The following is a 13,758-nucleotide window of genomic DNA, read 5'->3' on the forward strand; positions in this document are numbered from 1 at the left end:
TTCTCAGTAAAACGTCCGCGTAAGAATTACCCGAATGACCGGAATACTTGTCAGCGTGTCGATTGCGAACCGAATGGACCGTAACTAAATTTAAACGGCTTTCACTTCTGCATGAATAATTCATTATCTAGGAAAGAAACGGTTGCTGGAAATAACAATGGAGGAATACCTCTGGGATTCAGAACCGTGCCGTAGGTTGCGTTTAACTTCGTTTCACTCATATATAGATCTATTGCCGGATAGTTTTAAAATCGATTTAAAACGACGGAGAAGTCGAACGAACCGAAAGCAGCTGGATGGGGAAAGTGTCACATAAATTAAACATAACGAGAGAGTCGTTGTTATTTTTATCCGTGTTAGGGAGCGATAAACGATTCATGTGATAGATGCGACGAACTGCAATGAAAACCAATTAAAAGAAATTAATCACTTCTTTGTCCGCAGATAGCGGAATTGTCTCACAGCGTAAGTTCGCCAATGTCATTCAGGGTAGAATACAAAAGGGGAAGCACCGCGCCAGCCATGTTCCAGAGGCAAGTGCGGTTTCAAGTCGACATAAGTGCTATTTCAAAACAGCCCAGCGAGCCTCTTTTCGCCATCACCTTTACGCTACTCAGTGGTAAGCCTCACTCCAATATACGCAAAAAAATAAAATTTTCGTATCCGTGTAACGGTGTAGAAAATTGGTAAAGGAAAGAATTTATGTGTATTACGTTTATGTCCTGAACTCGCAACTTGTAAGGATCCAAGATCCGTGAAATTGTAAAACTTTTATGAATAACGGACAATGTACAGACTCATGTCCAATACCCGTGTGACGGGGAGTGGTTTAAGTTCACCGTGTATTGGTGGAACTTCGTGTTATAACTCCGCAAGTACGTTTACATATATGTATGTGTGTATATAATATACTAACATATCGAATTTATGGTCTTAAAAGGACCTATTTACTGAGAAAGAAATTCTCCCGTTTGGAAAAATTTTTAGTTCAATTTTAAAAGGTGTCGCTGGCCATTTGAAATTTCCCATTTAAATGACACACAAAAAAAAATTTTTTTTCATTAAAATATTTCTGCTTTTCTTCGACTTTCATGGCCAGTAAGTATGCAAATTTTTAAATCTAGAAAATCAACTCAGGGATCTTTTTTTAGAGAATTTAATGCCTTACAAGAATATGTGTTTAAAATTTTTCTCATCTCAAACGGTTCAACAGTTACTGGATATTTAATGAATAAAACATTTTTTGTGTGTTATTTAAATGGGAAATTTCAAATGGCCAGAGAAACCTTTTAAAATTGAGCTAAAAATTTGTCCAAAGGGGAGAATTTTTTTCTCAGTAAATAGGTATTTTTAAGACCATAGATTCGATGGGTTAGTTTTTTTGGCTCACCCTAATGTATAGTCTTAGCTACAAGTGCATAATACATTGCATACCCGCATGTTAGAATTCGTATTACATTAAAGATTTAGAGGACTTCTTCATGCAGTTTTATAATGGCATTATCGTTTGGCTCGTGTTTTTCGTGCATAAAATTGAGCTTTTGAATGCACGTGGAACAAGCTTAGAGGAAGCAAGGAAGCAAGGGATGCGGTTGCCTCCTCGAAACGTTGTTTGGCATTCGCCGTTTCTCGACTTTGGCTTTCTTCCAAGCGCAGCTAGATCGATTTTACGTTTATACGCGCATCGCGATCTCATATTTTTCAACAAGAATTTCATCCTCGGTTAAATTACGATCACTGCATCCTGGTATCCATTCCGCGTATGAATCTCACCGGATATTCCATCCGAACAATTTTACTTTTTTTCAAGTCGTTCGCAAATCTTCGTGAGAAAATAATTTTCTGCAATAAATGTAAGGAACGCTACGAAAGAAAAATATGGTGAAAATTGTCCTCCACTTTCGTTTAATGTCAAGATAAGCCATTGCGAATGTCGTCCTGGCCATAAAAATTGTCAAACCTGTTTTATTCTGAATGGGTGAAACCGTCAAAGAAGGTTGAGACCATTAGCGAGAATTTTCTTCTCTGATAATCAGTGTAGATTAAAACAACATCGAGTTAAGGAATCATTGCACCGAGGCTTCTAACAATCGATCGGAACAAATTGACCATTCTCCTGCACCCCTGATGACCTGCAGAAAATTGAAGAGATATTCGTGTGATTAACAGGTAACATACGGAGATTCCGGAGGGTCTGCGAGCACATACAATCCCAAGTCTGCGCGCGAGGAATCGGTCTGGGAATTGGAGGTCAGAGCAGAGCAGCCCCACCGAGTCCAAGAACGTCGCGGAAATTCACTCAGGAAATGAGCGAAAGTTCGAGCTGCGGAAGTGATACCAGTGAAAGATTGTCCCTGAGTCCTCATCCCGCTACCAGACAGGTAGTGTGTTTCAGCAAGGTATCACGTCATCCATCATCATCACCGTCGCCCTCCTGTCCGTTAACGATAACATTGAGAGAGCAAAAGATATGAACAACGAGAGAAAAGTATAAATATTTTGCCAAATTTACGCAATTAACAAGTAACAACAAAGAAAGAAAAAAAAAAAAGCTTTTCTTCGCGTGCATACAACGAGGTAAATTCTGCACCGTGTTGGTGCCGGTTGTATTTTAATGTGCGAGAAAAAAAAGAGTTCCGTTTGATATCGTTCGAGTTTTTTTCATACTCATCATCATCAACGAGCTGTTTCCGTCATTAGACCTGTCCTTAAGAAGGGCAAAATCGAATTTTAATGATCTTACCCGCCAAATTGGTTCGAAATAATTCAAAAATTATATCCGAATTTTTAAAAATTTTTCCCTCCATATTTACCCACGCCTAGGAAGCCTTACTTTTTCCCATAAGAAAAGCATTGGTTTTTCGGGATTTTTAATCGTTTTTTTTTCTACTGCCGTAATTATCAGCTAAAAAATCACAAATTCTCAGAAAATGTTGACAGTTATGTTACCTTTTTGTCCAATTTTATGGAATTCGATACTAACATTTTTGGGCTAGATCGATCACATCTTTATTCTCTAAAAACGCGGAAAAGAGTCGATCGATCTAGCCCAAAAATGCTTGTATCGAATTCCAAGAAATTGGACAAAAAGGTAACATTTTCTGAGAATTTGCGATTTTTTAGCTGATAATTACGGCAGTGGTAAAAAAACGATTAAAAATCCCGAAAAACCAATGCTTTTTTTATGGTAAAAAGTAAGGCTTCCTAGGCGTGGGTAAATATGGAGGGAAAATTTTTTAAAAATTCGGATATAATTTTTGAATTATTTCGAACCAATTTGGGGGGTAAGACCATTAAAATTCGATTTCGCCCTTCTTAAGGACAGGTCTATTCCGTCATCGTGGTATTACGTAACAGAGACCGCGACAGCTCGGCAAATTTTGTAGTAAAATTGAATACGTGTCAGATGTCGGGTGTGTGGAAATTAAAGGTGAATTTCTGACTCCTTTAGATCGATTCAGACATCGAATCGGACACGTCGGTGTTCGACGTGAAATCGCCAACGCGTGAAAACGGTCGGAGAAGCTCGACTTCGACGAACAACAACAACGCGTTGCCGGGGGAAGTGACCACTTCTCCTGGAAGTTCACCAAAGGCGGTAAGGAGTAACTCGGAGAGTCAGAATGCGGCGGAGAAAAAATGCGTGACTACGATGAGCGGCAGCAACATAGCGTGATACTACCAGAACTTCCAATTCCGGTTCGACCTTAGATCCAGTCTTAGAAATATGTGGAACAGCAGACAGGGATTTTGGTGAACGCGAAACGGCGACAGAAGGATCATCGGGAACCAGAAACCAGAAACCAGAAACCAGAAACCAAAAACCAGTCGGATGGGCCAACCAGGATGCTCGGAATGCGTTAGAAAAAGTCTAAGAAACTTTCAAACTCGTGACTAGGTGCCTGTTGTAAACGATTTATAGGTATATCCTATTCGGCAATTATATAGCTTACAATTAATGTACATGTAGTGTATAAAAGTCAGGCACTGTTCGACAATTCTTTCTTTGAATGAATACATTTTACTGTATCACTACCTCTCACTCGACATATCATGATGCATGTGCAGCGTAGGTACGACAAGGAGTACAAAACTGCGTAGGTACTCGGCACGAGCCCGATGCGTTCGATTCGAGTAGATCTGCGTTATGCATTATGCGCATTGAGGATCAGCAGAGATGCATTTATTTGATGATGATAGTTACTACGGTGCTTTGCCGGATGTGTTATATTTGACGAAAGGAAACGGCATCCTTTTAATATCTTCTTGTCAAATCTGTGAAAAAAACACCAAATACATAGGTATAATAATGAATACTTTTTTTCGACGTCGATAGAAAAAAGTAGAGGGAAAGAAAACACCTGTACTACGATCCATATTAACGGGACACCTCGTTTGATGGCCCGTTGTGCGTGGGTCGATCGATCGAGATTACATTCGATAAAATTCTATGCAAAGTCGAAGTTCGAAGAATGAAAAAAAAAAAAAATACGCAAACACGAGAAGATGAAAAATATCAGTGAATAATAAAACATGTAAAAACGAAAACTTTACTGCCAACATAGATGCGAGTGTTTATCCGCGGCGTGCTTTTAAAAATGGTATAGATGATCTAAGGAGTCGTGTTATACTTTTAGGATAGTTATTGCAAATGATAGCTAATAGTTCGTTTCAGTCGTTTCATGCGGTTACGCCAAGCTCAACCTAACACGATAACCAGACATGAATGAAATTTACACGCACCAGTAATAAAAACGGTGAATTAACAAACGAGTAAAACGATTCTCGCGGCGAAAGCAGGTTGATTAAAAAATGGTGAGGACTGATCTCAATTGGTATATAATACAACTAACATGATAGGTAGGTACACGACGTGAGGCAAAACAATTAAAAATAAGCTGTAGCGGAAAAGTAGGCGTTTTTGTGCAATAGTCGAACTTTTATTTTCGTTCTCCCCCCGCCATTCGATTTAAAAAGAATGATTAAAAATCGAACATAAACATGAACAGAAATGATACAAATATATCTTCAATACGGCTTTTCTCATCCGGCTTTGCGTAAGCGTTGTGCAAAAAAAAAAAAAATACTGTCATTATTGCTAATCATCAATTAGTATTTATATAATTACTATAAATATATAAGTAGTATTTATATATTTAAGATATATTTTCTCAATAAACATATCTCATAAAAAAATAATTAATTAATTAATTAATTAATTGATAAATTAATTAATCAAAACAAAGAAGTGAATGCGGAAAGAGAAAAGAAAATTAACCCCGTTTCATATGGTATAGGTGTAAAAATATACAATAAAATCAACCGTCGTGATAATTTGTAAAAAAATTTATGTCGCTGATGAAATCGCGGGTAATAGTACAGAAGATTTTAATCCCAAAAAAATCAAAGTGAAGATATTTGAAATAAATTAAAAAGACCGAAGGCCAAGCGACATTGTATATCCTACAAATAACTTCTTCGTGAATTTCTTCTGCACAATCACTCGTCCGGTTTGTGACAATACGATAATTCACAGGTTGGCGTGTATGTTCGACAGAATGCAGCAAAAACCAAAAAATATCGAAACAATCTCATTGCAAGATTATACTTGATAGCATCTCGTTTTATCGCTCAGGTTAGAATGCATATAGACGGCGTCTCGTTCCTATATAATAAAAACCAAAAATAAAACGAAATTTAAAATTATCATTAACAGTATCAAAGCTAAATCAATTTTAGCAACGACGGAAAAGTGTAGCACTGCGTTCAATCATAATTGTCAAAAATGGTGAAAAAACAAAAAAAAAAAAATAAAAATCAAAAAAAAAAAAAATATATAAAGAAATGATGACAATGAAATTATCAGTTTCCGCGGACCTAATTTTCTCGCGATTGCACTTGCGATGCAATTTTTTCGATTCCAATTTTTTGCGTAGATATATTTACGGATTCGACAAACGGCTCCTGTACACAATAAGCGTGCAGCACTTTTTCCGTATGAAAATAATCGTATATAGACTAAACTAATAACTGTAATTTACCAATAATCGTGTAAGATTACGTATAAATAAACAAGTTGCGGTGAAGTATGTCGGGCTTTGCAATATACGTTTACTAATATACTTACTACTGATCGTGAATTAAGGAAGCGAAACAAAATTATGAAAGGGATCGAATAAATAGATGAGAGATAAATGAATCGGAATAGCGTAACGATCGCGTATATATACATATATATATATACATAACAACATAATAATAACTTATGAGACTAGGCATAAGCTTGCGGTTATCTACTTATACTAGCGGATAATTATATAAATACATTGTATAAGTATGATAAGTATATAATAATAATAATATTAATAACAATAACAATAATAATAAAACAAATTACCGGCCATGTTAAACTAGGATTTTATATCAAGCAAAAGTATAAAAAAAAAAAAAAAAAACTTAAGGTACGAAAAGTAAACATTTTCAAAATTTTAAGACCGATTTAATTTTGTCTGATAAGTAGGTACCTATTTATATTTCAGAGCGTAGTTATACATATTTATATTATCGTCATCATAAAGTCTAGTCGTATGTTTGATATTATACATGATGCATATTTGAAAGAATATTTATTTACGATATTAGTAAAGTGATTCGATTGTTTTTTTTTTTTTTTTGTTATATATTATTGTCGTTCAATGATCGATCTATCTTTACCTTACAATCTCTATACAACGCCATCCGTAGTTATTGAACAGATTTTTTTTCATCCAACTTTTTTTGTTGTTAGGTTCGTGATTTTATCGCGCGTATAATGTGTATTTTATAATTTGAAATTGATTTGTCATCTGGATATATCATTGAGGCATTATATATAGGTAGTAGACAATTTTTATACAATTCTTAAACAATTTTACAACAATTTGTTCAGCGCGCGTTCTTGTTGACGTTTTGTTATTGGCAATTAATATTTCACAAATATTATACAGCCATTGTCTATATATAATATAAAGAATCTGGTAACATATACGTGATAAATTTTCGAGAAAAAAAGGATATGTTAATTATTGTGAAAGATCTCTTGTATCGCTTGATGTTTAAATAATTTATTATTGTGCTTCTAATATATTTATTAATTGATTGATAACTGAATTACTCTGCGCGTATATATATATATTATATATACACACCTTATATACATTATATTATACAAATATAAACGTTCGGATCGAGATAAAATATTCAAAAATTTTATTATAAATTTGTTTAGATGATATTTTATCTTCATCTTCGCGGCGAGTCTCACGGTAATTTTAATTATATAAACATGTAATAATAGGTAGTCAAGGTTTTTGTAAGCGTGCTTTGTGAACTATTACGTTGGTCGTTATATAGGTAAATAAATTAGGTATACCACATGATTATTCAATTATTATTAACGAAGAAGAAGAAATACTTATACGTTTCCTTTCCACTAGGTCCGATATTTATGTCGCGTTATTTTGTTTCACACGATGCGTACACAAATAAGTTGCAAAGTAGAACAAAAATCATTAAGGTAAGAGTACGAGTTATTGACACGTTTAGACCCAATTATTGAACCTTTTATTCAACAAAATTATAAATTGAGGGCACAAATTATGAACTTCTCGATGATTAAAACCAATTGCTAGAGGGTTAAACACTGCAAATGTATTTTTTTGGTAATTTTAGAACCAAGGATCCAAACAGTTACAACCAAAACAGATCAATAATTGGGACATGGTCAATAACTGGTACACTTACTTTAATAATTACGTACTAGGAGTACATGAAAATCGGATTAATTTTCTCCGCCCTAATAAGCCGTAATGTATAATTTTTTCTCCCAACAAGACTTCAAGCATGCAAATTGACCGAATTAAATTTCTTTGAATTTATAAACCTTGGCAGCAAACCAATATCATTTACTAATTGAACCAATTTCTCCGAGGAATTCTTCATGTAACTCCAATAAGCGATACCTACGTTATCCATTATTCGCTGTAATTAAAGTTTTTGTGCAACTGATGCGAAAATTAGTTAGTTAATTCTTGTACATTGTTATCACATCTGTGCTACTGATACAAAAATTTTGTAATACAAGCTTGAGCTTTGTACCATACTAACCGCTGCTAAATTTTCTCTTAGGTACGATCAACGATGTTGTTTTCGAAATTAAGGTAATAACTATAAAGCGACGTTACGGTTTCGCGCTCCGTCCTTCTGGCAAGCCGATAAGCAGAAAAATTAACATTCTCGAGGAAAAGTTTATCTACAATTACAGAGCTTTCTACTCGATTATCGGCAACGGCGCATGAAAATCTTGTAATCTTTTAGAGACTGCTTACATAGAAAAAAAAAAGAAGAGAGAAAAAGAATAAAAACAATTGCGGACGAAATGAAACTGAGAGTGTTGAATATACATAACAGAGTAATCCTCTCAACTGCGGGTAGTTTTGTATTGATTTCTTATCTATAAGGACATACATTTTTTTATCGTTTCACAATAAGTTGTTATTAACGTTCGATTTATGTGTCGAAGTGAGGGTCGATATGCAGTGAACAGTTAATGCATCGCGAATTCAAGATTCACGACCACCGATAACCTCTAGGTAGTGAATATTAATAATTATATTAAATACATTATATATACGTATACATAAATAGTATACATATATATGTATATGTATATTATCAGTTTTCATGAAAACTGTAACATATTTGTTGATGGCCAATATCAAATATGTATAAAACAAATAATGATATTATTAACAATAATAATAATGCGACATTAATAATTAAAAAATCTGTCTACTGATTAATTACAACCGACCTTATTTACTGTTAGCAGAATTTTTTCAGCGTCGTAGACTGAGGAATGGTGAAAAACGATAATCGTTGTGCGCTTACGGCCCCTGAGATGTTCCAAGGGTAGAGTTGAGAATTTATTGCGGAACATCAGAGAATTACCGATTTCGACATGATGCTGGCTGTATTCACCTTCCGAGTAACACAGTCTTCGCAAAGCTGAACCCAAGCCATTACTTCGCCTGTGTGTACTTACATACTTGTCGGCGACACAAGGAATTAATAATGAGAATGAATGTCTTCCAAAATTCGTAGCAAAACAGTGATTTAATTAAAGTATAGGTACGCGAGAGAAGAATATATACATAGATCATAAATAATAATAGATAAAATGTAATAATGATGCAGAGACCAAAAAGTATATATGTATATGCGGTCCATGTATGATATTAATATATATGATTCATTTATGATAAATACGTGATACACACTATAAATTTCATAATTTTCCATGAGCCAAACCAGATTATCTACAATAATACGGCTATAAATGGAAATTGAAGAATTGGGTATTTGCATGATTTTTATATTTCTTAACTTTTGATGTTTTTCGATTCTATAAATTTTTTTAGAATTTTTGAAAAAAAAATATTTTGTTTTTGTTAATAAATATTTAAATAATTTAATAAATAAAAGTGGTCCTAAATCACATAAAAGTCACGTGACATAAAACGGAATGTGATTGGTTTGACGTCATTGTGCTGCTACTGGTGCGTTTATTTGAATCCACAAAGAGTAATGTACAATATTTTCTAGCGCTAAAAAAATTTTAAGTAAGTTTTTTAAACTTTAAGTTTGATACATTGTATAATTAATGCCAGACTTCGGTGAAAATAATTAAAATAGAAATCAATTTTTGTGTGGTGTTTTTTTTTTTTTAACTCACACGGATAATTGTGTGGAGGTTATGATCACGTCAATGTTATTATACTAAGAATGTTAAGCAAGCATTAGTTTGAGTATTTTTACAAGTTGGTACTATACACCAACAAAAATCGTTTTTTAATGACATATTAAATAATTTAATAACTTTAGTTTATAATAAACAGCACTATCAGACGTTCTTTTCATCAATCACAACACAGAGCAACAGCTGATTACACGTACGGCGTGCTTACAGGAGAACTTGGCGCTAAAAATTTCAAAAAAATTCAGCATTGTGACGTCACATACGCGAGATGGAGCTACTTATTCATTTAAATATTGCCTTTTTTTTATTTATTAAATTATTTAAATACTTATAAACAAAAACAAAATATTTTTTTTTCAAAAATTCTAAAGAAATTTATAAAATCGAAAAACATCAAAAGTTAAGAAATATAAAAATCATGCAAATACCCACCAACAGTGTTGCCACATTTCGAAAGTAACGAGGGGACGTTGAAAATTTGAATTTGGCGCGATCGAAAAAGAATTGGACAATTTTCAATGGCTTAACAATGTACGGATCACGGTGCGGATGTTGGTAACTAGGCCGCGTTCGTAAATTGATTGACAGTACTGAAAATTCCCTAGGACAGAGTCAGAGCTATCCACGAACTTGGAAGCGCAAAAGAGATGAAAGATTGCTGACACTACTGTCAGTCAATTTTCGAAAACGGCCTAAGTTTCTCTACTTCGGGAAACGTGAGAAGCCTAGAATTTTCCAGTGATTTGTTATCCATAATAGCCTTACGTGAAAAAAGCCAGAATGTCAACAATAATGGGGTCACTTTGCTGAATGCGTTGACTGAAAAATATGAAGACAGTTGTCCTAATGAGCTTTGGTGAGACAACCGAAAATCGTCGTGCGCTTGCGCCCCCTGAGATGTTCCAACGGTATAGTTGAGAGCTTATTGCAGAACATCAGAGAGTTACCGATTTCGACATAATGCTGGGCTACATTCACCTTCCGAGTAACACAGTCTTCGCAATGGTAAGCCCAAGCCAGTACTTGGCCGTCTGTACTTATCGAATTGTCGGCGATACAAGAAATTAATAACGAGAATAAATTTCTTCCAAAATTCGGAGCAAAACAGTCATTTAATTAAAGCATAGGTACCCGAGAGAAAAATGTATACATATTTATATCAGATGTAATAATGATGCAGAGACCAAACAGTACACATGTATATGCTGTCCTAGTACGATATTAATATATATGATCCATTTACGATTAATACATGATGCATACTATAAATTACATAATTTTCCAGGAGACAAACTAGATTATCTACAATAATCGGCTATAATACGAAAACAGAAGAATTATTCATTTCGAAATGGAATTCTATTTGACACACGCTAGATGTATTCCATAACATTAATATTCATAATTATTCCAACAACTTTTCATTTGCTCTCTCGATCTTGAATTTTCATAGGCATAGAATCGAAACGTTGTTTTAGCTGGTCGCAAGTGAAGTATCTGCGTTGGGTAGAGGAGCAGAATTGTTTTTCGAAAAGTATTCGGATGGAAAAAAATTCAGAGTAACTGTAATACATGACGGATGCGCTAATTTTGAGACGGTATTTAACGCTGCGTAGTGGTTTAAAGACCTAGAAAGGTGATAGGGAGAGAAAGAACGACGCTTCTTAACACTTCGAGTGTATTTTAACACACATTTGAAAGATACGAGCGAAATTTTTCATCATCCAACTGTCGCAGAACGGCAGCGTTATTAGCCGACCCGTTCACTGAAGAATATATCTTCAGTCAACGGCTGACCATCGAAGGGCCTGGCCGCTTGAGTCTGGAATCGGCAGGAGAGATAAAGTGTGTATTTCTTGTATGAAATGTGAAAGCTAAAATCATTATACATCATATCATATCATCATACCTCATACATCATACATCATACATCGTACATCATACATCATCATACATAGTATCAAAGTTCGAAACCATAGTTTGGATGTCGGACGTTCAGAAAGTGACGTCACCAATTCAAAATCAGCTAGCCGAATTCCTCAGTCTGGAAACAACCGCGCAGTAGAGCGGACGGATGAGAGTCGCGCTCCGCAAATTTCGAGTATCGGGTTCTCAACCTCCCGGATCCCGCGCTTCGGGTCCGCTACGTAGTTCGAGTACCGGGTTCTCAACCTCCCGGATCCCGCGCTTCGGGTCCGCTACGCGGTGAAACTCGACTTCCAGGATAAGCGCTCCGTGGTTCCTGGTTCATGTTTACAATAAATTATTTCAATTCGTTTTTCGCGCAACCCCAAATTCGGTAGCTGTCAGTCCGCTAATAAAATTTCTCGACTTCCAGGATAAGCGCTCCGTGGTTCCTGGTTCATGTTTACAATGAATTATTTCAATTCGTTTTTCGCGCAAGCCCATATTCAGTAGCTGTCAGTCCGCTAATAAAATTTCTCGACTTCCAGGATAAGCGCTCCGTGGTTCCTGGTTGATGTTTACAATAAATTATTTCAATTCGTTTTTCGCGCAACCCCAAATTCGGTAGCTGTCAGTCCGCTAATAAAATTTCTCGACTTCCAGGATAAGCGCTCCGTGGTTCCTGGTTCATGTTTACAATAAATTATTTCAATTCGTTTTTCGCGCAACCCCAAATTCGGTAGCTGTCAGTCCGCTAATAAAATTTCTCGACTTCCAGGATAAGCGCTCCGTGGTTCCTGGTTCATGTTTACAACAAATTATTTCAATTCGTATTTCGCGCAACCCCAAATTCGGTAGCTGTCAGTCCGCTAATAAAATTTCTCGACTTCCAGGATAAGCGCTCCGTGGTTCCTGGTTCATGTTTACAATAAATTATTTCAATTCGTTTTTCGCGCAACCCCAAATTCGGTAGCTGTCAGTCCGCTAATAAAATTTCTCGACTTCCAGGATAAGCGCTCCGTGGTTCCTGGTTCATGTTTACAACAAATTATTTCAATTCGTTTTTCGCGCAACCCCAAATTCGGTAGCTGTCAGTCCGCTAATAAAATTTCTCGACTTCCAGGATAAGCGCTCCGTGGTTCCTGGTTCATGTTTACAATAAATTATTTCAATTCGTTTTTCGCGCAACACCAAATTCGGTAGCTGTCAGTCCGCTAATAAAATTTCTCGACTTCCAGGATAAGCGCTCCGTGGTTCCTGGTTCATGTTTACAATAAATTATTTCAATTCGTTTTTCGCGCAACCCCAAATTCGGTAGCTGTCAGTCCGCTAATAAAATTTCTCGACTTCCAGGATAAGCGCTCCGTGGTTCCTGGTTCATGTTTACAACAAATTATTTCAATTCGTTTTTCGCGCAACCCCAAATTCGGTAGCTGTCAGTCCGCTAATAAAATTTCTCGACTTCCAGGATAAGCGCTCCGTGGTTCCTGGTTCATGTTTACAATAAATTATTTCAATTCGTTTTTCGCGCAACCCCAAATTCGGTAGCTGTCAGTCCGCTAATAAAATTTTTCGACTTCCAGGATAAGCGCTCCGTGGTTCCTGGTTCATGTTTACAACAAATTATTTCAATTCGTTTTTCGCGCAACCCCAAATTCGGTAGCTGTCAGTCCGCTAATAAAATTTCTCGACTTCCAGGATAAGCGCTCCGTGGTTCCTGGTTCATGTTTACAATAAATTATTTCAATTCGTTTTTCGCGCAACCCCAAATTCGGTAGCTGTCAGTCCGCTAATAAAATTTCTCGACTTCCAGGATAAGCGCTCCGTGGTTCCTGGTTCATGTTTACAATGAATTATTTCAATTCCTTTTTCGCGTAAGCCCAAATTCAGTAGCTGTCAGTGCGCTAATAAAATTCCTATAACTTTACAATCTTCTCATAATCTTTTTGGTAAAATATGTCGATAAAAAAATTATATCAAACCTTACACATTATTTTTGATTTGTTCTCACGCTGAAAATATTTATTAGTATTCGAGGTATAACTCGAGGTGGTTGG

At 35.6% G+C, this 13,758-nt stretch overlaps 1 protein-coding gene across 3 annotated transcripts in view; it reads left to right on the forward strand.

The window, feature by feature from the left end:
- The window catches only part of LOC107218733 (serine/threonine-protein kinase BRSK2), a 31,366-nt gene extending 25,533 nt beyond the window's left edge, over window positions 1–5,833 (forward strand). For 2 of the 3 annotated variants that reach the window (XM_046738073.1, XM_046738074.1), the window contains exons 11-13: window positions 445–619; window positions 2,170–2,399; window positions 3,452–5,833. In XM_046738073.1, the coding sequence (XP_046594029.1) occupies window positions 445–619; window positions 2,170–2,399; window positions 3,452–3,676 (630 nt within the window). In that variant the 3' untranslated portion in view covers window positions 3,677–5,833. The remainder of the gene's footprint in view (window positions 1–444; window positions 620–2,169; window positions 2,400–3,451) is intronic. The other variant, XM_015656713.2, reaches the window with a different exon arrangement.
- The last annotated feature ends 7,925 nt before the right edge of the window (window positions 5,834–13,758 follow it).

Source organism: Neodiprion lecontei, chromosome 4 (assembly GCF_021901455.1).
Source record: "Neodiprion lecontei isolate iyNeoLeco1 chromosome 4, iyNeoLeco1.1, whole genome shotgun sequence".
NCBI classification, from domain to species: domain Eukaryota; kingdom Metazoa; phylum Arthropoda; class Insecta; order Hymenoptera; family Diprionidae; genus Neodiprion; species Neodiprion lecontei.